This window comes from Tachysurus fulvidraco, chromosome 14 (genome assembly GCF_022655615.1).
Source record: "Tachysurus fulvidraco isolate hzauxx_2018 chromosome 14, HZAU_PFXX_2.0, whole genome shotgun sequence".
NCBI lineage: Eukaryota > Metazoa > Chordata > Actinopteri > Siluriformes > Bagridae > Tachysurus > Tachysurus fulvidraco.
The window spans coordinates 12,346,716-12,373,332 of record NC_062531.1 but is presented as its reverse complement, the minus strand read 5'-3'; the positions used below and the strand labels follow the sequence as shown (position 1 = coordinate 12,373,332).

At 38.5% G+C, this 26,617-nt stretch overlaps 2 protein-coding genes across 7 annotated transcripts in view; one reads left to right on the top strand and one right to left on the bottom strand.

Moving 5' to 3' along the window:
• The window catches only part of magixa (MAGI family member, X-linked a), a 69,135-nt gene extending 51,888 nt beyond the window's left edge, over positions 1–17,247 (bottom strand). For 2 of the 5 annotated variants that reach the window (XM_027166893.2, XM_047823170.1), the window contains exons 1-3: positions 16,222–16,549; positions 7,328–7,617; positions 3,810–3,926 (exon numbers count right to left, since the gene is read on the bottom strand). In XM_027166893.2, the coding sequence (XP_027022694.2) occupies positions 3,810–3,926; positions 7,328–7,617; positions 16,222–16,295 (481 nt within the window). In that variant the 5' untranslated portion in view covers positions 16,296–16,549. The other 3 variants (XM_027166894.2, XM_027166895.2, XM_027166892.2) reach the window with 3 other exon arrangements.
• Positions 17,248–20,565: 3,318 nt separating this feature from the next.
• cacna1fb (calcium channel, voltage-dependent, L type, alpha 1F subunit) overlaps positions 20,566–26,617 on the top strand; it is a 40,066-nt gene continuing 34,014 nt past the window's right edge. For both annotated transcript variants that reach the window (XM_027167291.2, XM_047800024.1), the window contains exons 1-3: positions 20,566–21,011; positions 23,753–24,062; positions 25,337–25,442. In XM_027167291.2, coding sequence (XP_027023092.2) covers positions 20,990–21,011; positions 23,753–24,062; positions 25,337–25,442 — 438 coding nt within the window. In that variant the 5' untranslated portion in view covers positions 20,566–20,989. The remainder of the gene's footprint in view (positions 21,012–23,752; positions 24,063–25,336; positions 25,443–26,617) is intronic.

Here is a 26,617-nt window from a genome sequence, read left to right as displayed (position 1 = left end):
ACTCGACCCAATTTAGTGTCTCTAACTCGTACTCTTCCCAGAGCTTTTACAGTTTGCACCGTATCTTCGATATATGACACTTGAGTGGTTGGAAAGCTCAGCAAGTAAAAGAGGGTTACTTTCAAAGGCCATGCTTGAACCTGAGGCAAATGTTTATCAATCAACTTGTATAAGCTCAAAGGATAAATTAGCTCTTACTCTTACTGTGTAATTAGTCCTTTTACAGCAGTAATTCTTAAAGTGCCAACCGCCATCGACCCCTAGTGGTCCGCGAAAAGATGACCTAAACTAGTCAAGTGTTTATAAAATCCGTCACTTATTTAAGTACATTTTTAATGTACTTGCGAAACAGTTCTTGCCATTCTGTTTTAATAACGTAAAAATGGATCGGTGGCTAAACCAAAGAGGAGTCAAAAGAAAAGATCAAGCGTCCACTGAATGCAGCAAAACTACAGCACCACAAAGGCCCACTGAAGCCGGAACCGAAGATACCGAGTCACGGCCACTGGCCACAACACTCCCGCATACCACGGAGCTAGCGCATCGTGGAAAACCATGTGAGAAAGTTAAGCGAAAATATCACAATGAGTACATGAAGTTTAGATTTTTCTGGACTGGGGATCTTGAGGATCCTAGACCTCACTGTGTTCTGTGTTATGAAATATTGGCTAATGAAGCAATGAAACGATCGAAACTCAAGCGTCACTTTGAGTCTAAGCACAAAGATTGTACAGATAAACCAGTGTCATTTTTTGAGAGAAAACGCCGTGAATTTGACTGTTTCCCCACTCTAGCGGACTTTCTTCTCGAAACTGAAGAGACCCTGGGTGACGACACCGTCACAGCCATAAAGGAACATCTACAAGGCCTTCAAATGCAGCTGGGGAAATACTTTCCAGAGCTAGATGTGGACTTTGAGTGGATCAGAAATCCGTTTGGCAACATCATTGAGCAATGTACCAAGCTCTCAATACAGGAAGGCAATAGTCTTGTGGACACTGCATCAGATGGAGGTCTCAAAATGTCATTCAAACAACAGCCCTTAACAGACTTCTGGGCTCAGCTCCTTCCTGAACATCCAAAGCTTGCAGAATCTGCTCTTAAAGTGCTCATGCCCTTCCCAACTACATACAACTGTGAAGTTGGGTTTTCTACACTGGTTGGTTTGAAAACAAAACAGCGCAACAGACTAAACGTGGAGCCTAATATGAGACTGAAACTCTCCTCTTTGGAGCCAGACATTCAGAAACTGATGTGTGATAAGCAGCACCACCCATCTCATTGATATTCACGTTAAGTTTTAGATGGAAATCTAAAAATCTAAAATCCACAGATCTATTAGTTTTGTAATGTACTAGTTTTTGTTTCATGTGTAAAATCCCAGTAATTTCAGTGATATTGGACATTAAGGGGAACATTCTTTTCTGCATTTTATTGTTACCATAGTTACAACCATAGACTTCCTATACCCACCACCTCAGTTTTAAACTAATGGCTCTTTGGAATGGCATTAAGTGGGACCTAGGCTGTAAATTTTGTAAAGTTTTGCTGTTTAAATTTAGCTTATCCTTCCAATTTTTTTGTTTTTTGGGGGCGTGTTAGAGTGGGAATCTGTAGGTGTTCCTCAGAAAAAAATTGGAAGATAAAGTGGTCCTTGGGATGAAAAAGTTTGAGAAACACTGTTTTACAGGATTAAAGAAGGAAAATCCCTGTACGGGCCACCATTTTATGTAGCACCCTCTACCCTTAAACTTTAATTGGATGGAGGACCGGGTTCTCACTTTGTCTCTCGATGGGATATCACTTTCCTTCCTCTGCACTTTTATTGACTTATGAGCTTAGCTAGACGGTGTGCATACTAACTGCAGCAAGTTATCAAAGATTAAATCAATTCACAAGATAAGTAAACTTAATGGCATTTATTTATGTACACATGGAAATAGTAAGTAATTGTTTTAAATATATATAACAACAAAATAAATAAAGATAAAGTTAAAGGTGCCTCGTTAAACTACATTCTCAGAACTTCTCAGGGTAGTTTTCAGATGTGTGACCATATCACTAAATTAACTCAAACATAAGTAGTATCAAACCCCGAATAAACACTGTGCAGAGATTCAGTGTGTCACATATATGTCAGATCAATTTCTAGAACATCAACAAAAATATCAATAATCCCAAACTCCGGGAAACAAAACACACAATAATATAGTTCTCAGGCAAACACATGCATGGGCCCACACACACACGCCAGTCACCAACCTAACTTGTTGCAGGCCTGTAACGTTGCTGGGGAGCGTGGTGGCCTTTAAAACTACAAATGGCCTCTTCGCTCTGACAAGCTAAAAGAAAATAAATAGAACACCTGAATGCCTTCCCAGGTGGTTAAAACGCGAACTTCCCTCAGATACAGCGGTAGATATTCCAGTAGTCTCATGGCCTCCTCTCCCGAGCAGCAGCCGCGCGATACTGTGTCACCATAGCATAGCAACATCCAATCCACGTCCGATATAGAGTCATAACTGCTCCATGAACTTGTCTCCGTCACGAAAATTAAATAACCAAACACTGTTAGACGGTTGGAAAAACCGTCAGATAGAATCCTTTTTTAGCTTAGTCCTGATAGTTAGCTTAGCGACAGGCTACGCACTACAACAGACTCCGAAAACAAACATACCCGTTTACTCTCATACCAAGTATAAACACTAATCCACTTAATACACGCATTAACACTTCTTTAGCGAAATACAGACAGTTTAACGCACTTTGCTAGTGGGTATTTTGTCTATATCCTACTTAACTCGCTGGAGCAAAACAAACAAAACTCTCACTCCATCGGCAGTTCTCCACTCCTTTTCTGTCCAACCCGAATTCACCCTCTACCCGCGGAGGCGGGAATAAGTGGAAAATGACCAATCACAAATAAATAAAAAAACTTGCTAGATAAAGACACGTTGTGAGCCAGTGCATTACAAACAACCTTGTACTTGCAGTACAAAGAAATTATACCCAATAGAACCCTAACTGGGCTACATTATCATATTATCTAGCAAAATGGATAAGGGCTTAATGTGTCATGCTGTTTCAATACAAAACGCTTTCGGTAAATCTCCCTGCTGTCCCAACAGCTGTGATGAATACTTGGACAATTCCGACTGGTGTTCCAGCAGGGGTTTGTTTATGTCTTGTGCCATGTGCTTTGTTTATGTTCCTGCATTTGCACACCTGATCCTCATGTTTCAATAATTACCTCCACTATTTATACCTGATGTCCTGCCTGTTTTTCACCGAGTTCTTGTTGTTAAGCATCGTTTGTTACTTGGTGTTCTCCATTTTATGTTTTCTTGTATCTTGTTTTGTATTTTAGTTGCTCAGGTTTTCCCCTTAGTGTTTCTCTGTGTCTGTTGCCTTTACAAATTTATTAATAAAATCCCTGTCTTCCTTCTATCCCTGCATTTGGATCTGGATTTGGTTTCCACAGAGACACCTACTCCTGACAATAAGACATAGCTGTGTCAAATGTTCTAGTCAAGTCAAATTAAGTCAAGAAGCTTTTATTGTCAAGGCAATTAAGAAAATGTTTTAATGGATCTAAACATATATTTGAAAAGAAAAAAGATCTGAATTTAATGTGTATTTATTTATTTATTTCCATTTGCTAGGACATGTATCCATACGTATTATAGTATGGAGGCTTATTTTACACTCTGCCATACACCAAATGTTTCCAAACACTGCTAGAATACATACATATTTGTGTACATGTCAGCTTTAAAATAAATGTGTATGAATGCGTGAGCCTTACTCACAGGGCACAGCGCGCAGGTACAGGTTCTCCCGTATGACCTGCTGCAGTTGGCTGTCCATGGAACCGGGTGTGAAGCACTTGCTTAAATATAATCTCAGGTCTTTACACAGTGTTGAGCCTGGGGAAAAAAATGACAGCTGAAACTCAATTCAAATTCAATAGCTCACCTAATACTTATTCAGAGTAGAAATGCACCACAATAAAACGTCCTACCGACTTATAAAACAATAACTAAAACCCCCATTTTTAATTAGCATGCACACATTCTATTAATTTACTTTGCTTCTGGAAAGAAATAAAAAAATATATACATTTGTATATCAAGTAGCATTGCAAAGGTACAGCCAACATGAGATTAAGCATTTTATCATTGACAGTTCAGATAATGTTAAAACATTGTGATGAGTATGCAGAAGTTAAAATGGCGTATTACGTATACAGTATAATCAGAGCTGCTAGACTAAATCTGTGTCTTTTTAGTGCATGGAGTGGTTTATAGCTCTTATTAGTTTCCTGCAAACCTTCATCTGAAATGTAACAAACCACCAGGAATTGGCTCCCACCTGCACTTGTAGAATGTCTGGTACAGGAGAGCAAATAAGCAACCATTTCATCCAGTATTTTAAATTATTATTACTATTATGAAATAATCCCCTAGGTGGTCCAGAGACAGAATCCCATGCTCTCATTGCCACGGCCTGGGTTCAAATCCCAGTCACTGAAGAGTTAATTCTCAGTGCCGGTACCCGAGCCCAGATAAAAATTAAAGGGTTGTGTCAGGAAGGGCTTCAGGCATAAAAGGTGCCAAATCTAATATGCGGACTATGCGATCCGCTGTGGCGATCCTCAAAAGCGGTTTGAAAAGAACAAAAAAAATTACTATTATTGAAATTATTTGCAAAATGTTACCTGTATGTTAAGTATACTGTATTTTATCTTAAATACAGGAAACAGTATAATTTGAATTTATAATAAAAAACTTTTATTAATAATTAGGCTTACAACTGAATGTAATATATATATTTTAGATTATTTTCCATTCAGTAGACCACCGATCATCAATAGAAAGTCTCATTCACAGAGCCTGTATATATATACACAACAACACATTAACATCTATACACATAAAATAACACTGTACACAAACTCACAAAATCGGCAAAAGCAAGTGAAAGCTACAGTGAACCACTTAAAGACATAAGACAATGAGCAAACTAACAGTGTTGTCTGAATCTACACTTCAGTGGTTAAGAACTCAACATTCAGCTGCTTCCTAGTATCTCCCTTCATCGATTCCCTCCTCTCTCAAACTGTGCTAATTCACACAATACCACTCCTTATTCACAATAAAAATGAATCAAGAAGCCAGAAAAAGCCTCAAGGATTAGTGTGAATTGTTGGGAGAAGCAGTTTTGACCTTCTATCTGTTCATTTTTTAAAGTGCTTGGTGACCTTAAACAACAGCTCCTTCTATATAATGAGCAAAGGGATATAAACTATCCGGTACGAGCCGTATGTGCACCTGACTGCTATCTGACTGCTCTTGTCCACTGACGGTGATCAGTCCTGCCAGGGTGAGCGGTGAGCACAGGAAAGGTTAAGTAATGGACTGTGCTTATCACATCTACTTAACAGCAAACAGTCAAGTGTATCACCAGGGACAAGGAAGAAACACTTAAGCAAGTCTGAACTATTAACAAAATGTCTGGGAAAAAAAACTACTGTAGAGTTTCATTTTGTTTTAAATCCTTAAGTAGCACGTCTTAGGTCTGTTCCTCTACAATGATGCTCCTCTCAGTACAAAAGACAGCTCATACAGTTCACTTTAATTCAATTTTTTCAAAAATGTCTCAAAGCTACTTTACAGAACATAAGAAATAAAGTACAAAAAAAATCAAGATTTCTATTAGACTTATATTTAAATGTGTTTGTATTTGTCCCCAATGAACAAAGCCTGAGGTGACTGAGGCGACGGTGGTGACGAAAAACTCCTTGACATGGAAGAGGAGGAAACCTTGAGAGGAACCAGACTCAAAAGGTAACCTCATCCTCATTTGGGTGACAGTGGAGAGTGTGATTATAAACTGTTAAACACAGGGAAGTGTTATTATGAATATATCTATCCTCATAAAATCTGACAATTGAGTATTGGTACAGATTCAAGGACTTCAATTAATGATCACAACAAACATCAGAATGGGCAAAGATTTAGATCTCTGTGACTTTAACCTTGGCATGGTTGTTGGTGCCAGTAGGGCTTGTCTAAGTATTTCAGAAACTGCTTGGGAATCTCCTGGGAATTTCACACACAGTCTGTAAAATTTACACAGTATGGTACGAATAACACAAATCATTAAGTGAACAAAAGGTTCAGTGGGTGAAAAAGCCTCGTTGAACTGAGATGTCTAAGGTAAATTGCTAGATAGGCTTAAGCTGCCAAAAATGTTATAGTAACTCATATAATCACTCTTTACAACTGTGGTAAGCAGAAAAGCAACTCAGAACACACACCAAGCCTTGTGATGGATGAGCTACATGTCCAGAAGACCACATTAGGTTTCGCTCCTATCAGCCAAGAACAGGAATCTATAGCTGTCATGGGTACTGACTCACTGGCATCACTGCCAATGACACCATTTAACCTGACATTTGGCAGTGGCACCAAGTGACCCAAGGCTTGGCTAAAGCAGCTAGACTATGAATTTTGATCCTGTGGAGCTCCCAATGAACAGTTAGGGTGTAAACAGTATAGTCAAGGTACACATTTAATTCTCCAGTGAGTTGCACAGCTGTGGTTTTATGTTTTTTGGACAGAATTCGGATTAGTACACAGACACCCCTTTCAGACACCTTCTTCTTGTGTCGACAGTTACTCCTGCTGGATGTGCTCAGTCCTTTGTGGTGATATGCTGACATTTCCCTGGATACTGTGGCTCTCGATACATCACAAAAGACTTGCTGTCCTGGTCACAGATACACCAGCGAGACATGCACGACAAATGGTCCTCCTTCAAACTTTGCCTACCAATGTCTACCTTTATATTGTGCTAAAGTATATATGTTTACAAACAAGATGCGACTTTAAAACAATCAATTTTCCTTTGCTTACCTTTTTACTTACTGAATTCCAGATTCAGTTTAGGTCCAAGATGAATGATCTTGAAAGAACCATGCTGTGTTTCAGCAATTAACTTGTGGTAGCAAGAAGAGAGTAGATTGCAGATTGTCACTAATGTCTGATGTACTAATATGGATCACTACATGCTTTTTAAAAATAGGAAGAGGACGAGGAAAAAAGAGGACGACATGGCGTCTGGGGAAAATTAGAAGGATTTTCTGGATGCATTTTCAGAATACTTTGATCCCCAAATTATATCAAATCACACATGTATAAAGCTGCATTAAAATATGTCGCAGCAGCGAGCGGACATGCCAATATATTCCTCAGATACAGCAAGAATCTCCTACTCAGCAAATCAAAATTCCCTGGAATAATCAAATATGCTTTGCTGCTTTTACCTGGTAGAACTGTTTTGATGCGGATGGGATGAGGACACGAGTTCAGAACCCCTCTGACGTCTCCCAGGGTCATGCCCAGGACAGGAGTACCACCAATCTCCAGGATGATGTCACCCACCGTGGCGCCTCCTCCAGGTGCTGCTGTGACGAATGGGAACTCGCCATAGTCGGCACCACCCCCAATGGCTACACCCAGCTCCCCCGAGGCTCCACCTAAAGGAACAAAGCTCTCCTGAACTTTGGAACGCCAGTGCAGCTTCTTGACTGTAGCCTTAGACATGGCACCAACGCTGCAAGGAGAAACATTAAAACATGTTAGCAGTTTTGGCGGGGCCGCCACAAATTAGTTCTGTAAATAAAAGAGTTTGCAATAGTTAAAATCATTCTCTGTATCTTGTAAAACGCCATATTTCCGTAGCACAAATATTATGCATACGATTGTAGCCTTTTTTTTGTAGGCTTTAAAGATATTGTTGGTGTCTCTGAGACCGGGTGGAGGAAGCATTGACCTGGTACAGAGCTGCATAATAGTAAAAAGTAGGCTGGGGTGAACTGAAAGCATTATCAAGAGGTACAATTAGGTGATCTACAATCAGTTTGACTCTTCTCATTCCCTTTAAGAAACAATTGTCTGCCAGCAGTGCAGCAGAAATTCAGTTTAGATTATAAGCAACTAGTTTTCAGTTATCTCTACTATCAGTGTGAGTTATATCTCATACTGATAGTTTAATGGTGAAACGGTTGCTCTAGTGTCTGCACTAATAAGGTACCTCAGTATGTGATAATGCGGTTTGGACCACATTGAGCTACTCCACCTGTTTCCATTTCCACCCAAATAAATGCATGTAAATACCTGCTGGTTATGAATAGCAGTTAATTAGCATCTACGATATAATCTATCTTACTTAATTAGCAACAATCTGGTTTGATATCACCTAGTTATGCTTGTGCAGAGTCGCTAAACTTAATCCTGTGGCCAAGCAGTGTGTTCCGCTTCCTCGATGCCTTGTGGTGCAAAAATGTCTTAAATAGTCAACTCTGTCTACGATTTCCTATTATAACAGTTACAACAAACCAAATATATATTATCACTAAAATCTATTCCACACATTTTATTCATGTCAAGTTTCAAGAAAATGTGAAATAGTTCTATGCATCTAGAAAAAGGATTTTTAATAATCTCATAAATATAGGTTGTGGTAAGATATACGTTTTTGTGATACTCTATCTTAGTGTGACGAGTTGCTAAATGGAATAAACAGATGAGTTACTGTATAACAAAAGAAATCAGTGAAAAATGACAAGAACAACAGTCAATATCCGGTTATAATGTCTAACCTGTCAAGGGGATATAATAGGCAGCAAGTGAACAGTCAGCTCCTCAAGCTGATTTGTTGGACGCAGGAAAAATGGACAAGTGCAAGATCTGAGAGACTTTGACAAAGGCTAAATTGTGATGGTTAGATGACTGGGACAAAGCATCACCAAAACATCAGTTCTTGTGTAGTGTTCCTAGTATGCAGTTGTTATTACCTACAAATGTGGTCCAAAGAACAACAACCAGTGAATCAGTGACAGGGTCATGGGCACCCAAGGGGAGCATAAGTAGCAAAGAATAGCCTGACTGGTCCCATTCCACAGAAGAGCTACTGTAGCACAAATTGCTAAAAAAAGTTCATATTGGCTGTGTTGAAAAGCTGTCAGAACACACAGTGCATCACAGCTTCCAGGCCAGTAAGAGTGCCTATGCTAACTACCAAAAGCACCTACAATGGGCATGAGCATTAGAACTGAATAATGGAGAAACGGAAGATGGCATCCTGCTCTGACAAATCAAGCTTTGCTTTATATAACGTAGATGTCCGAGGGTGTGTGTGCCACTCATCTGAGGAAGACATGGTACCAGGATGCACTGTGGGAAGGAAAGCGGCAGTGTGATGCTCCGGGCAATGTTACTACTTGTAACATTGCGGATGTTACTTTGACACATACCACCTACCTAAACAGTGTTGCAGAATAAGTAGCCCCTTCAACAGTATTCCCTAATGGCGGTGACGTCTTTCAGCAGCATAATGCTTCCTGCCACACTGCAAAAATTGTTCAGGGATGGTTTGAGGTTTGACAAAGAGCTCAAGGTGTTCAAACGGCCTCCAAATTCTCCAAATCTAAATCTGATCAAGCGTCTTTGAACTGTGTAGGATAAACAAGTCTGTAGTCTTTAGTAAGTCTTTAGTACCTGGGAATTAACAGTATGTAAATCGTAATGAGTTTCTCAGTGTGAATGCGTTTCTCACACTAAAAATATACAAATGCACCATTTGAGACAGAGTTTATTTATAGGCAACTAGTAAAATCACTGAACAAAACAAAGACTTGGAAGATTGGAAGACCATATAAATGATCTAATTTGTTTTTTCCTGTAAAGTACTAAAGTATTAAATACTTTAGTGCTTTAAATACCTGAACACCAATGTCCATTCAGGCTTTCACTTACAGGTGCAGTTAAATATATCTTTTTTTCACCTTGACAGGAATAAAAGCCACAAGGCATCACAAAAATAGTGGATCGGTAATGCACAGTTCTTAATTCTTTCGAAGTTTACACGGGAAATAAGCTTTCCTCATGCATTCAATCATAAATCTTATTCAGCAGGGAGTTTTGCTTCCCTATGGCAATCTGCAGGCTGAATACATAAGGCTGAGTCTCGAAATTGAAACAAAAATAAGCAAACAGATGGTCAAAACAAGCGAGGGGGGGTGACGGAATCCACAAACACGGCTTCCCAGAGTTCATTAAAAATGCATAAGGCTATATCAGGTCTTAATAACACTATAGTGATACTAGGCCCATACAATTTTACACATGACTCAAGACTCATCGATGACAGCTTTAACACGTGACTTCTTTAAAAGTGATTATAAAGACAATCAGATTGTCTATCACCTAACTTTCATTACTAACGTGTACGGAAGTCCCTTCGGTGGAACTTTACAGCACTGGTACAATAGACAAAATAAATGAATTGGTTAGCAAATAAATGAATCGGAATGAACGCTCTTTGAGAAAAAACCTGGATGTAAAAGCATTTGAGGGTATTTGTGTACTGCATGTGATTCGTTCAAACATTTTATTATAGTGGCACTGCAGAGCAAAGGGCAAGTATTAAGTAAGAGGACTTTCGCTGATAAGCACTGTGGGGAATAGGGAATTGCGAAGTAGAGGCGTGTGTGTGTGTGCGTGTGTGTGTGTGTGTGTGTGTGTGTGCGCGCGTGTGTGTTGGGGGGACTACACACGATTAGCTCACTGAGACTAGAACACTGCTGCAGATCACCTGCAGCTTTCTCAATATTCATTTACTAAGAAAGAGAGAGACAGCAAGAGAGAGAGAGAGAGAGAGAGAGAGAGCGTAAGTGGGATTTAAAAAACGCTGGAGGCCACATAAACACAATAACAGGTTACCATTTTCATTCCATTGGTCAAACAGGTCACCTGAGGTATGCATGTCCTATTTAGGTTAATCAAAAAGCAAACAGAGGTGTGAACAATTCGGACAGAGTATCAAAGTCCACTTTGTCATTTTCTTTGTATTCACAGCTATGTAATACAGCCAAGGGCATTATAGACACATGTTCCTCAAGCAGGAAGACTGAAGAAGCTTTCTACATTTCATTTACTGCAAATCTAGCTCATAGGTGCAATACGTCACTAAAACGTAACTCTGTGTATCATAAGCTGTCTGCTTGTTCAGCACAGTGCTTACTGTCCTTTTGAGGTCCTTCTACTTGTACGCCCTTCTACCTTTTTCTGATATACAGCTAATTTGTGCTAAACCTACACCTCAACCTCAGTGGTGAAAGGAAACTATTTAGATGGTTTTCTTTTTTAAATAAAGCAGCATTTAAAAAAAAATAAAAATATGGGAGAAATTTGGTCTACACGTTGTCTAAAATGATGCCCACACACACAGGCACGCACACAAACACACATATACACACTGATCTCTTCATCTCATGGGATCTCAGGAATAGATCTTTCACATGATTCGCAAATGTATCCTGCCAGTGGGCTACATAAAATCTGAAATCTTCCTTCTGGAAAATAATCTGTGCTATATCTGTATATGCGAGATCAAACCATGTCCTCAGTTTCACCCTGTTTTCTCCTAGGCATGCTGAGATCTTGAGAATAAAATCATTCTGGGTATTTTTTTGGGACAAATACTGAAATGTCTGAAAGAACTAAAAAATAGAAAGGCAAACTCTATCATGTTTAACCATTTCTGAAAATATTTGAAGGTGTGGACGTTAATGATAGCATGGAGCAGCCTAATTGAGACACCGTCAAGTTCTATCCTAATCACCAGGGTGGTCTGCACGGACACTTTCGACAGCTTGATACCGATATCAGTGTTCAAACTCACGATGTGTCATTTGTGAAGGTAAACATTGAGGGCTGACTCACTGTTGGGCTTTTTTTTTTTCTACCTGTTTAGACACCGTCAAACTTGTGGTATAATTTACTCAAAATGCTTCCATGGATACGTCTGTTCATCCTTTGAGCTCTTCGGTTGTGTGAATAGTGAGACGTACATTTGACTCCCAGGTGTGTGACAGGAAGATCCACTGCACTACTGCTTACTAAAGACATACTACATGTGACTGAGAGGATTAAGAGGGCTGAGAAAATGAAGCTCAGACCACAATGACATCAAATCAGAGATGTCAATTAGTAAAAATTAAACAAGATTTTTGACTGATATTTCATGAAACACTTTCAGACATCCATCTGTTTTTTTGTACCGCTTATCCTACACAGGGTCAAGGAGAACCTGAAGCCTGTCCAAGGGGGCTCAGGGCACGAGGAGGAGACACATAAGACAGGGTGTCAACCAATCACAGGACGCAATCACACACACACACACACACACACACACACACACACACACACACACACACACACACACACACACACACACACACACACACACACACACACACACACACACACACACACACACACACACACACACACACACACACACACGGCAATTTAGCACCCATAGGAAAGTGAAGCCCAGGAATAACATGCAAACTCTAGGCACAAAGAGCAGAAGGTGCAAGGCAAATATGTTAACCATTAAGCCATCTTTCCCCAGTTTCAGTGACAGTTAAAAAAAATAATAAAAAAAGAACAATCACTGCTCAAAAGATTACAAAATCTGATTTAAAAAGAAAAATGGCTACAAGGTGTTAGGAAGCTGAAAGAGTCAGCTCTAACTGGCAAGATGATCTGACTCAAAAATATGAATTTCTTTCATTAATTCAAAACCCCTGGACTAAATCTGCTGCATGGGACTTTTTCTTTTTTTTAATCCCACTCACACACATTTCTGTAATTATTACCTTTATTTGTATTTGCCTATGATATTTATATTGGTTCTATTTCACAAAATCTCATCTTTTATATACAGCACAGTGCCCCTGACCCAGGATAAAGACTTTACTGATGACCAATGGATGAAAAAAATGCAACATCCGGGTCACGTATCTGTTTAACACACCTGTGTAATTAAATGTGTCCTCTTTGGCCTTTCAAAAACTTTCTGGCTACATGAATATCCTGCTGAGGTGAAGGTCTCCTTACACACCTCTCTCTGGACCAATCGAACACCTAGATAGACAGACCTTCGCTTCTTATTTTACTAAGTGATGATGTAATTAGGAAATATAGTTATATTAATAAGAGCTAGATGAATGACACAGAAACACTCTGTGGTCAGTGGTGTGTGTGTGTGTGTACACCTGACCTTCACAGCCATATGTGCATATTTCTCAAACAGTTGCAACAAACTTGAAGGACACTTTGTACGCTGTACGCTGTCTTTGTATGCTGTAGCATTACAATTTGCCTTCACTCTGGAACTAAGAGCCATAAACTTGTTCTAGCATGACACAAATGTAGCTTCATAAAGACAAAGTTTTGCCAAAGTTTGAGTGGAAGAACTCGAGACCACTGACCAACTGAACACATTTTGGGTTGAACTGAAACACTGACTGAACCCCAGACCTCCTAACATGACATCGGTGCCTGATCTCACTTATGTGCTTGTAGCTGAATGAACCCAAATCCCCAAAGCCACACTTCAAAGTCCAGACAAACGCGTTCACAGAAGTGTGGAGGTTATTAACATCAAAAGGGAAACTTTTGAATCCTGAATGAACAACAAATATAGTTGTGATGGTCAGGTGTCCATAAACTTTTGGCCATATAGTGAAGATAGTTCAATGATTAAATATATGCTGAGGCAGATAAAATGTTAAAATAAAAAAGACTGAAAACAAAAATAGGATAGATAATAAATGATAAATGAGGGAGTAATATAAATGTGATATTTCTATTGGTTACCACTCTATACCATATTAGCATATTAAAGATATACCCTATTAAAGGTAACGGTATAAGAAGAAGAAAATGACTTTGCAAGCGTTTGCCTGAGTACTTTGGATAGCACAGATTTATACGGTATAGTACACTTTGACGTTGCTGCTTTCATCGATATCCTGTTCAGCTGTAGAGTTCCTGCACCAGTCCTAATTAGCCTGAAGCTGAGAGGTCTGCAGGAGATAAAATGCAAGAGGGAGATCAATTCTGCAGGGGCCCTCCAATGAGGTGATAGATGAGCTCCAATTGAGCATGGCTTTAATTGAAAACTTAAGGTTCCGGAGGCACCCGGCCAACAGGAAGAAGGAACATCAGGATGTAATGAGGAATGGTTTCCCAAAACACGCTGGATTCATAAACATGTCAATAGAAAATTTATAATAAACTCTGTGAAGAACAGGTAGGTTTTCTTGACGGTTCAATCTGCAAAAAGATATACATATTGCTTGTACTGAAACAAACACACTTTTCACATTCTTTCTTAGATATTTATGCCATTATGTGAGAATGGTTTGATTCCTCCTGTTTTGACACAGCAAAGTATTACGAGACAAAACGTCACAGACTCTATCTTCAGAAAGTTGCGTCTGCCCTCATCAATATTATACATTGCTTAAAGACACATTTTAAAAACACTCTGCAGCAACGCACTGCGGCTTACTAGTGTGTGAAGCGGTTGAGCTAGCACAGCTTGGCATTCTACACAGAATCATTAAAGCTTTCTGAGGGCTGGAGAGCCAGAAGCTATTTTGACTTTTCCCCCACATCAGCACCAAAAGATCCTAATAAAGGAGGAAAAGCGCTTTCAAGTTATATGTTACTGTAAAATACTTGCTAATACACTACCTCGAATGGGGGACAACACTTTTCTGTCAGGCTTTCCCCGAACACCTTGGTATGAAGCTCTTTTCCACTTATACATCCCCTCAGCTCAAGTTATTAATGTTATTTGGTGCTCTTATTACAAACTGCTCCACACATCCACTTGGATAAATTGAAGCAGTTTTGTAGAAACGCATCTTCAATGTACCTGAACACATTTTCATATGAATACCCCCCAACCGGCACCTGCAGTTTGCATAATGCATCGTGTCTTTTAACCTTCATGCTATTGAGCTTTATGGCTGGTAGGGCTGAATGGAGCATACAGTACAAGGAGAGAAGAAGAGAGGAGTGTAAGGAAGAGAAGCGAAAAGAAAAAAAAGAAGGGAGATTAGAGGGAAGAAAATAAAATGAAAGGTGACAAGTGTCAATGTGAGGAAATGAGTGATAAAGAGAAGAGTGAAGGAAAGGAAAGGATTAGAGATTAGACAAAAAAACTGAGAAGACATGAAAGGAAAGTAAAAAATGAAGAACAGTACACAAAGAAGAACAAGAAGAAGGAGAGAGAGAGAGAGAGAGAGAGAGAGAGAGAGAGAGCGCAAGAGCACGAGAGAGAGAGAGCGCAAGAGCACGAGAGAGAGAGAGAGAAAGACATGCGGCATCCAGCTGGCATGTGTCTGGTGTAAACATCTGAATGTGTAAGCATGTATAACAGGTCCTTCAGTGCATGCTGACTCCACAGTTAAAAATGACCCCTCCTGAAATATTGTCTGTTCTGTTTACTGAAGCCATTCTGTACTGCCAGAAATCTGCTTAGCCATCCAAAGAATATTCACCTCGCCAACATTCCCTGTATTCAGCATGAATATTTACTAGAGCTGCATTGATCTCATGTTTTTTCATCTCTCATACAGCTGTGAAATCAAAACTGTCAATATGAAACCTTTAACCCATACTGACACCTTCACAATAAACAACCCAACTATCTGTAAGCTTCCTTTGCCAGGCTATGAAAAAAGTGGTTTAATAAAGTGTAATAACGGCTTACAGTATTGTATAAGACAGTTTGTAGCTTATGTTCACATGCGTGATTGGTCAGTGGATGGAATCAGAAAAATACAAGAGATCAGATGTATTGTTCCAGGTCAGGATCAAATGCATTAGTGATAGTTATTACTATGAATGCTTAGTCTTCCAGGTCACAGTGTGAACTTACACAAAACTACACTGACACATGGGTAAGTACACTGTGGGCTTTTATACTGAACTCAATTGAACGCCTGGTGCTAGTCAATGACTACAATTAGGATTATTTACACCATGAACAGAACTACAGGAGACTCCAGAGGTTGGTGTACATAGAGTCCTGCATCTGGTAATAAATATGAACCTAATCATGCACCTAATTAGCTTAGCCTAGTCAATTAAATCCTTGGGAAATGTGAAAAGAAAAATAAATCTGAGTGCTACATGAGTACACTGAAATGCTCCAGGTCTCTCTCTCTCTCTCTCTCTCACACACACACACACACACACACACACACACACACACCTTTTGGAAACTGTCAGGACAGGTTTGGACAAAACTCTGTCCACTGCCACATCATGTAAAGCTCCAGCACCCACTTACTGTTGAGTAAACAGTAGAAAGGAAACAAGCTTGTCCACGAAGCGACATTGTTGCCTCAGGAGACACCGCGTCATGTGTTATACGTTTAAACACAAAACAAACGTCGTGTTTGATTTAAACTGCGAGCAAGGAAAGCTTTTAAAACCGTGTAACGACGGACACCACTGAAATAAAACACAGCTACCGTCAGCAAACAAGACAAACACGCTAATGCTAGCGTAATATTTCGCATAATGGAAGTTGTACCGTAGCGGTAGTGGGCATGACGTGTCGCGCGCAAAAGGGGTGGAAATGAAAAAGGCAGCAAGTGTAATAAAGCATATGGATAAATAAATACAACATACCTTCATAATTCCAGCTTCCTCCGTCGACGCGTTGCCTTGCGGCTCTAATGTGGTTATTAAAAGCGCACTAAAATCACTACCGGAGAAGGAGCCTGGAGCTGGAGCCTGCGGAATCCTGCTGTCTGTAGTATGTATATGAGGACGCGGCTTAGCTTACGGATCCATAGCACTGCACTGCTGCTGATGTTGATGTTGAGGATGGATGGGCTTGTAACAGAAGGAGAGAGCAGCGCAGCATTACAGCGCAGTAGCCATGCCTTTTAGAGCTCCTTTGGATAAAACTGTACCGGTCCAAATGATGACACCGCGATCAGAGCCGCTCTGTGAGTCCCGGGTTCGGCGATAAGGAAGCGGTGATAAGAAGCCACAGAGGCGAGCGGAGCCCCGGATGGGGAGAGATTAGGACCCGCCTATTGGGGGACTCGATTGGATAAGAAGCCTGCATTTGTGTCTGAACACCAGCGCTCACCTAAATACTTCAGTCACACAGCAGTTACATTGTGCACAGTCTGGGATTTAATGTAACCTACAACACTGATTGTTGTTCGTGTTTACTTTTGGACGTGTGTTTTAGTCATACTGGTTTAATCGAATATGAATGTACAAATGTGAACAAAATTTGTGTTTAAATTGTGTTACAGACTACAGGAATGTAAAGTAAATCCGGCTTATCTTACTTTGTGTAAAACTAATTGTTATTAGACTAATCGCCATTTAAACGCCATTATCTAATAAAATAAAACAATGAATATAACCTATTAAATATAATTATCCTAAATATGACACCTGATACATGATTAAGTGAGATTTGCACTTTTCTAAACAGCCCTATTAAGGCCTTAAATTGTTTAACATTAAGCTCTTAAGTGATTTTTATTTGTTTAAATGTATTTTTATTATTATTTTGATAGTGTTTAGTGCGGTATGCGGTTTTGGGCCGTAGCCATGGTGACAGGTAGGCATGGTAACCTGTTCTCTCTACTGCAATGCTCTGCTGCCCCTGTAGCTCAGTGCTGACATCAGCAAATGCGCTCACTGTTTACGCTCTTCCATGACGTACTGCCGCTAAAGCTACTCGCAGCATCGCCCCCACTTCCGGTTCAAACCAACGGTCATTTAACGGTCTCCCGAGAAAGCGCTAGGCCACTGCGGAAGGATGCAGTGTGTGGAACACCGAAAAGCTTATGGCTAGTGCGCGAGCGCGTTCTCCGCGTACACTATCGCCTTGCCATGGAAACAGAAGTATCCTGGATACCGTGGCTAAGCAGCGTGTTACCCGGAAACGTCATTTTTGGGACACGCTGATCATCGTAACATGATTCACCTTTGTGTGTTTTGTTTGTTTGCTGATGATGATGATGATGATGATGATTATTATTATTATTATCATTTATTCTGATGAAGATGCTGCTGCCTATGATGATGATGATTAATAATAATGCTACTACTACTGATAATAAATGTTTAATGGTTAATTTAGTAAGTTTTCATATATTGAGTGTGAATAAAATAAGGCCATATAGGTTTTACTGTGAACATATCACAAGATACACAGATGTTTGTGTTGCAGCCAGATACATTTGATTACTCAAACTAGCATTACTCAAACTTTGATTACTATCTAATCAAATGTAGAATTGTAATTTGCATGGAATTGTTTAATAAAAGAAACAAACTACATACTTCATACAAATAAGCATACTACATACAAAAAACAGTTGCACATAGTATGTAACATTCATTGTTTTTCACCTTTTATCTGAATCCACTGTGTTCTCACCTGTCACATATACTTAAAAACACTTAACACTGCATGTTACCAGAGAAGGGAGAGAGAGAGAGAGAGAGAGAGAGAGAGAGAGAGAGAGAGAGAGAGAGAGAGATGACAGCAGAAAGAATGTGTAAACAATAGGAGATTAAGGGTGAATCTAACTTGCAATATTTTGTGATGTCATATAATAAAAAATGCCATAATGTACAGCTAGAGGGCAGTATATATTCACCAGTCTCAAAACACAAATCAGCGACAAAAATATTAAAATAAAATTATTGTTTCAGTATTTTTGTACATAATAAATAATCAAAAGTAAATAAAAAATGAAAGTGGCAAATAAAGGCTGTCCTTAAACTAATCATTGTCACTGTCATATAATTAGGACGGGATACAGTTCCAGCACACAGCTAAATGCTCAATGGCTCATTAGCTGTTCTCTGGTAGTCCTGGTACTGACACACACACACACACACACACTCACACACTGTTGTCTCATGTTTAGCTGATGGTTGAGTAGACACATCAACAAAAAAATCGTCAAGGGTTAAGTAGGATTACACTGAAACAATATGCATGCTGAAATCCATTAACCAAGTTAGATAATGTACTATGGTGCAATATTTGATTATTTGCAATAAATATTGCTTTTAGAAGAAAATCATTTCATTAAAACCTCTTTCCATCCATTTTCTTTAACTGTTTATTGTACACAGGGCTTTAGGGAACCTGGAGCCTGGATGAGGTGCCTACCATCACAGGGCACAATCCCTGCACATGCTCACTCACATACTCCAGACAATTTAGAGATGTCAGTAAGCCTACAATGCGTGTCTTTGACTGGGGAGGAAGTCAGAGTACTGGAAGCATTGAGGTGGTTTAGAGTTGTACCAGTTGTACACACCCCCAACCCTGGAGGCGTGAGGCGAACGTGCTAACCACTAAGCCACCGTGCCAAAGAGGGACATAATTCTGTGTATTTTAAAACCTATTTTTCAAAACATTATTGTGACATACCACTTTGAAGATCGCAGAAATTTTGAGGCAAAGTTTTAAATGACGTTCAATTTACTGAGAGCTTTAATATTTATATGGATAAAGTCCAGATTCTTTAGCAGATGTGGTCCACATTGACACTTTTGATTTCTGTGACCTGCTTTAACTATCCATATCAAATGAAACTCATCTGGTAAAATTGTATTTGAATTGGTTTAGAACCCCCCTTTTTTCGGCTACAAAATGTGCTTTTAACTATTTTTGTATACAGTTATATTAAGCAAATTAATAGCTTTTCATGGTTTGGGGATTCAATCACAATTTCCTTTTTTTCTGAAAATCTGAAGATATTTCCCCCAAAGCATGTAAAAAAATACTGTAGATCTATACAGTAAACAAAAAAGTACTGCAATAAATCTTGTGGTATAAATACATCGTAAAAAATAAAATAAAATTAACATGTACTCCAATACTGTACATTTGTTTACAGACAACCTTCTAGCTTGTACCACAAATCCTTTCCCAATGAGTCACCACAACAAGTGGTGTTTTTATGCTGTTAATTCATTTTCTACTATACATAGATTCTACTATAAGTAGATCATCTTTAAGGCTTTGTTTGACAGAGCAGTAGGTCAAGTGTTCAAATCCACCACCATCAAACATCCATTGTTGGTCTTCAACTAAGTAGCATATGTTGCATTGATGAAAAAGTAATTTATAATAAATTATTTGATGCTTTGTAAGCTATTACAGTATTGCGTGTTACAGTTGTTTACTGTTCATCTTACAGCACTTTATTTTTCTTTCAATATAGTACCTCCTTAACAGTGTTTTTAGTCTTAAAATATTCCGCAGAAGTTCATCGCCTAGTGGACAAATATCATGGTGTATTCATGAAAACTTCACTAAGTCACTTTAGTGAATAGAATCTGCCAGAAGCCATAAATATAAATGTAAATCCAGTTTGTAAATGTAAATGGAACATATTTTTTACACTGAACACTCAGCCTTCCTCATAACCTACTCACAAACAATAAAAACTATTCAAATAGTTAAAATATTCTGACTTATTAACATACCTGTCTTCCTTGTAACGTTATTTAAACATGTACTTTTGGAGACAGCGCATCAGTGATTTGTATTTATAGGTGCGTTCTGGGCTGGTTTACAGTGAACTGGGAGGGTTTAAAGATTGAGAATCATTCAATCTGGCAACCCTCCTGTCGACGCTCCATATATTTATCTGTTCCGAATCCCTCCCTGTTCTTTTTAATAAGTTTCCAAGCTACGGTTTGCTCTAAACCACCTGTTTTGCTTTAATCCCGAACCGGCGGCTCAGATGCGGAGATAATCAGAGAAAGACGGCTGATATCCTGCTTTGTCAAACAGCTGCGGGTTCCTTCCTCATTATCTACAAACTTGCGCGTTTTTTCTGCCTGTGATCAGGGACGCGTTTGAATCTCTGGGATTTGCGCGTGAATTTATTCGACTTTAATCAATGGGTTACGCAAAGCCGCATAGCAGGATTCGACCTATATGAACGAAGTGCTGTGTGTGATTCGGTTTGAGTAAATAAATGGGACTTAGTGGAGACTGATGCTGAACATCATGCACAGCGTAATGATGAGGTGAAAGGCAGCAAAGCAAATCCGACATGAATGAGGAGAACCGGAAAAGTAAGTCTTCAACATTCCCTTAAATCTCAGATTTCCACTCATTTGAAGGCATATGGAATGGAGTCCCAGTTACACTCGTGTTTTTGAGGAAATCTATGCGTAAATGTGGCTTTGCGCCGCTTGGAGAACAACTGAGAAGAAAAACTCGACTAATTCCAGAAGCAGAAATATTCAACAGAAGCTTTAATGAGAAATGAAGGTTATGCGCCTCCAGCTGTGCCGATTATCAACCCATTTCCTGCATTGCTTTGGCCAGATGTTGCTGCTCCACATTTAATCTGACACATTTCAAGAATGTATTTTAAAGTCTCCAGATTGTTTACATGCAATCTAATAAATAAATAAATAAATAAATAAAAACAAATAAAGCTAAATAAGTGAGCTGCATTAATGATCCTAAGCTGCCTGTTACATTATACCATATATTATAAGATTCAGTGATGTAATAAGATTGATATCCACATGCAAATGCATTGTAAGTCATAAATTATACATATCACAAAATATACATATAAGTTTTAAACAATTGATACATATTATAAAAAATAAAAGATTTATGTAAATGACTGTAGACAAAGTAGCATTTCAGTAGTACAAACCAATTCAATTTTAAATACAGAAAAGCCTAAATTTATACCAATATCCTCTTAGTGCAATGTTGATGATGACACTCTGTGGGTTTGTGAGGTGAGTCTTGTCTACATGCAAGATTTTTATCATGTCAATCTGCATAATTTATAGCATAAAAGAAATCTGCGAATCAAATATTTTGATTGGAGTGTGACTAAAAATTAATATTGTTTAAAATAAAACATTATTTTATTTTTTTCTGCTTCGTCTTTTAAGGAATGATCGGGTTCACCGTTAGACAGAACTGTTCTGTCTGTTTTGATATACGATGAAAACAAAAATTAAAGATGGTTATAGACTTCACTTTATTCTTAATGGAAATAAGGAAATTAAACTTAGTAAACAGTCCAGTTCTCTCTCATTCCTGTTATGTGGTAGCTGGGCTGTTATTTAGCCAGCAGATAGTCAAATGAGTCCACAGGTACAATAGCACTGAGAAACCTCTGTTCCAGAATCCTTTTCGTTCACACTGACTCTGTCCTTGCATGGAAGTAGGTCACATCTGTCACAGTGTGGCTCAGCTCACCTATTGTAGAAATCTCATCTCCTCACACCACAGGCAGGGGCTGATTAGCACAGCTTTGCTTTCAGGCTCCTTATAATCAAAGGTTTTCACTGCTGATTTTTTGATATGAAAAAAAGAAATCACCACCGACTGTCTTAAGAACACAGTACAGGTTTAAATGAGTAAATTTATATGTATTAAACTATTTCAATATTACACATATTAAACAATTATGCATTTAAATACTGGAAATGTTTATTCCCAAACTTTCCCCAAATTGCCGAACCCAAACATTACATTATGTGAAAATTTTGGTTACAAACACTTAGGATCATATTTCTCTATTTCCTTACCATCACTTTTTAATTAATATTAAAATATGTTTAAATATATATTTGTAGTTGTTGATTTTTAAATTAGGAAAATAAATCATTATATAATTAATTTCAAACATTGTTGTTCATTAATAATAGTATTTATTTTTTTAAAAATTGTGTAAAAAAAAAGGTAATAATCCTTAAAGTGCAGTGCACTGATTGTGTAAGAGTTATACCTGCCGGGTGAGCAAAACTTAGCTGTGTCTCAGTCATGTGTAATTCTGACCATGAATTTACGTATATTTTTTTAAATGATAGAAGCATTACATCCAGCACCACACTCTAACTATTTAAAACTGATGTTTAATACATTTTACATTATTAATACATTATTATTATTATTATTATTATTATTATTATTATTATTATTATTATTAGTAGTAGTAGTAGTAGTAGTAGTAGTAGTAGTAGTAGTAGTAGTATTAATAATACTGGGAAATGTCATCTGAGGACAAAATTATTCACACACACCCTCACACATACAAAAGTAACTTTCTGAGAAAAATTAACAATGTAAAATTGTTTTATAAAGAAATTGTCTATTGCATACAATATTGGACAGAATAAAAGGTATTTCTGTTCTCAGTCCTTCTCAGTCCTAAGTGAGTGTGTTAAAAGGCAGTGATCTAGACACTGTTGCAAAAACTGTTTTAGAAGAAAACTTTTCTGTTTTGAATATTGTATAATGATTTTTATAAGCTTGGTTTGCTTATATTTATGATGTCAGGTAATTGATTAATTTAATTTAATTGGACTGATTATGTGTCAATTGTGGGGCACGGTGGCTTAGTGGTTAGCACGTTCTCCTCACACCTCCAGGGTTGGGGGTTCGATTCCCGCCTCCGCTTTTTGTGTGTGGAGTTTGCATGTTCTCCCCGTGCCTCGGGGGTTTCCTCCGGGTACTCCGGTTTCCTCCCCCGGTCCAAAGACATGCATGGTAGGTTGATTGGCATCTCTGGAAAAATGTCCGTAGTGTGTGAGTGTGTGAGTGAATGAGAGTGTGTGTGTGTGTGCCCTGCGATGGATTGGCACTCTGTCCAGGGTGTATCCTGCCTTGATGCCCGATGACGCCTGAGATAGGCACAGGCTCCCCGTGACCCGAGAATAGTTCGGATAAGCGGTAGAAAATGAATGAATGTGTCAGTTGTGAATTTGTTAGATTCATAGAAGACTAAGTAGCTGGTCATGACAGAGTTAAACCTCTCCACTCTGCCCTGTGCTCTTTTCAGGTAATGGGTACTCCAAGGAGTCTGAGGAAGGTGGTGGAGAAGGGGAGGAGGAGGAAGAGGGTGGAGGAGAGGGGGCTGAGAGAGAAGAGGATGAGGAGGATGACTGGGAAGATAGTGGGAAGCCGAGGATAAATCGCACAGACACACTCAACTCCAACACCAGCTCAACAGGGACACAAAGGAAGAAGAGCCAGCATGGCAAGAAGCAGGTGCAAGGCTCCAACCAGGTTCAGCGAGCGCCAAGAGCTCTTTTTTGTCTTAAGCTGAACAACCCCATCCGCAGGGCTGCACTGTCAATAGTCGAGTGGAAGTATCCTTCAGCATGAGTGCAATTAAAATGGAAAGTGCTTTTTATTTCTGCACATATTTGTTATACAGTGTATTTAAAACAAATATGTTTATGTTTGCCATGTGCACAATTTTTAATGGGTCATTTTCACCTGAAGTACAAGTCAAACAAAAAATTATAAACATATAATTAATATAATCTACTTGTGACTAAAGTGAAGATAAAAGAAAGGTAGATCTACATTTGTTCAACTATGTTGAAGCACCAGAAGATGGGTAAAATATGACTATGAAAGGATGCACATGGTCAGGTTGTGGCATACGAAATAGACATACTCAAACCAGCCTGTCTGCCAATCATGCCGTGGTTCAAATCACTGAGGTCATAGATTTTTCCAGTCTGATGTTTAATGTGAACATTAACATTGCTGCCACACTACAGATAATACTGTATAAATGAGGTGTACAAGTATTCCTAACAAGGTGCACTGTGACAGTATACCTGGACCCTCTAACAGGTTTTCGGGACTTCACGGTTCTATACTCTACCTAAACCTGGTTTTGACTTTATTGTGATTAGTGATTCTACACATAAAATGTTCTTGAGCTCAAGAAACAAGGTTTATTTTTTCCGAATCTCTTTTAATAAGAATTTATAAACAGTTTGAAATTTAAGGCCAATATTCTGTGTGAATGCTGTTATAGAACCTAGAAACTATTCAGAAACTGACCTGTGCCGGGTGGCGCATGTTTAATTTACTAGAGTGTGGACCACATCGTATATGAATGCACTCACGGGGATGGGATTTGAATAGTGTGATTGGTTGAAGCTCACACACAAGTTCCTGGATAAAATGGCAGACACAGAAATGACTGAATTCCTTCTTGAGATGTGAAATGAAGAAAGTTTCAAAATATTAACAAACCCTTTGACTAAATTTCTTCACCAAACCATTCAGTAACAGGCTAAAAACACTTTAAATACAAAAAAAATTAACAGGAAAAATAGTGATCAAACAGAAGTAGTAACTGCATAATCAGATTTGGATTAGAAAGGAATTTGTCAATGTGAGGTTCTTGGGAATCAATTCAATCATTCAAGACTATTGGGAAACCCTAAAGCTGTGCTGGTGTCTCTTATCTCTTAACATCTCTCATGTTTCTTATTAAAACTAGAAATTAAATAGGTGTCTGCTTTTATTTTTTAATGTTTTGTTTTTGTTTTTTTAATAATAAGAATTTAAGATGTGTCCATCACAATAACTAATCTACTGCTTCCTTGACTCAGGTCTTCAGACCTTTTGATATTTTTATTCTCCTAGCCATTTTTGCTAACTGTGTGGCTCTGGGAGTATCCAAGCCTTTTCCGGAGGATGATTCCAATGCTACAAACCATGATCTGGTGAGTAGTAATGATCCCAGAGAAATAAAATGAATCTGAAATTTTAAGATCAAGGTCTGCCTTGGTGTCTGAAAGACTGACGATTCATTCTAATTAATATATTAAAAGGCACACTTTGTACTTTAGTTGTAAAACTAAAACACCTTAGCACTACAGTACAAGCATTTCCACTGGCCATTTGTTGGGAGAAGAAAAAAGAAAACCAGACAGACAGACAAACGGACAGACAGACAGACAGACAGATAGATTAGATAGATAGATAGATAGATAGATAGATAGATAGATAGATAGATAGATAGATAGATAGATAGATAGATAGATAGATAGATAGATAGATAGATAGATAGATAGATAGCAACTCATTTGATGTTTCTGATCTACTGATTTGTTCACCTGTGTTCAATAAAGTAGTTGTTTTCTTTGTCCATTGTTATAGTGTGTAACATACACATAGGTTGTCCTAAAACCAGCCAGTAGATTTCGGGATTGGGAAAAGGCATATTTATCTCATTTTTTTCTAAGCCATTGCATAGGAAGCACGGTCCTAAATGTGGTACACATTTCTAATGTACATACATTATCCACTCCACGATCCCTTTTCCTTTTTCTAATGTTTGCAACATACCTTGTAGTAGAACTGGTTCTGTATATCATAGACACACTGTTTGCACTTACTACAGTATAAATACTTGTTTGTGGGAAGTTCTAAATTTGAATCAGATTATTTTCTGTGAAAGGTCCTGGCAGCAACGTAGTATTTATATTTAACTAGTCAAATTTAATTTAAAAAAATGTTACACTCTTGTCCATTGAACCTCCTCTACTGAAAATGTTCATGAAGAGTAGGCATGGTGCAGTGTGATGGCTAACTCAGTCAGCTGCTATTAGAACTCCTTACAATGTTTGACCACTCTGTAGAGCTAAACAATGCAGTGCATGCTGTCCACAACATCTAGAAAGGTGGTGAAATTAATGGTACATTGAATTATATCTTTTAAATAACAAGATATTTTACATAACTGGTTATTCATTTATTCATTTCCATTTCCTTTACATACTCAAAAAAGGTCATTAGAATTAATTAGTATGAGGACTTTGTGAAGGATAGATGCTGATATATCTGTATAAGGTTCATACATTGCATTATATGGCAAAATTCTGGTGGACAACTGACC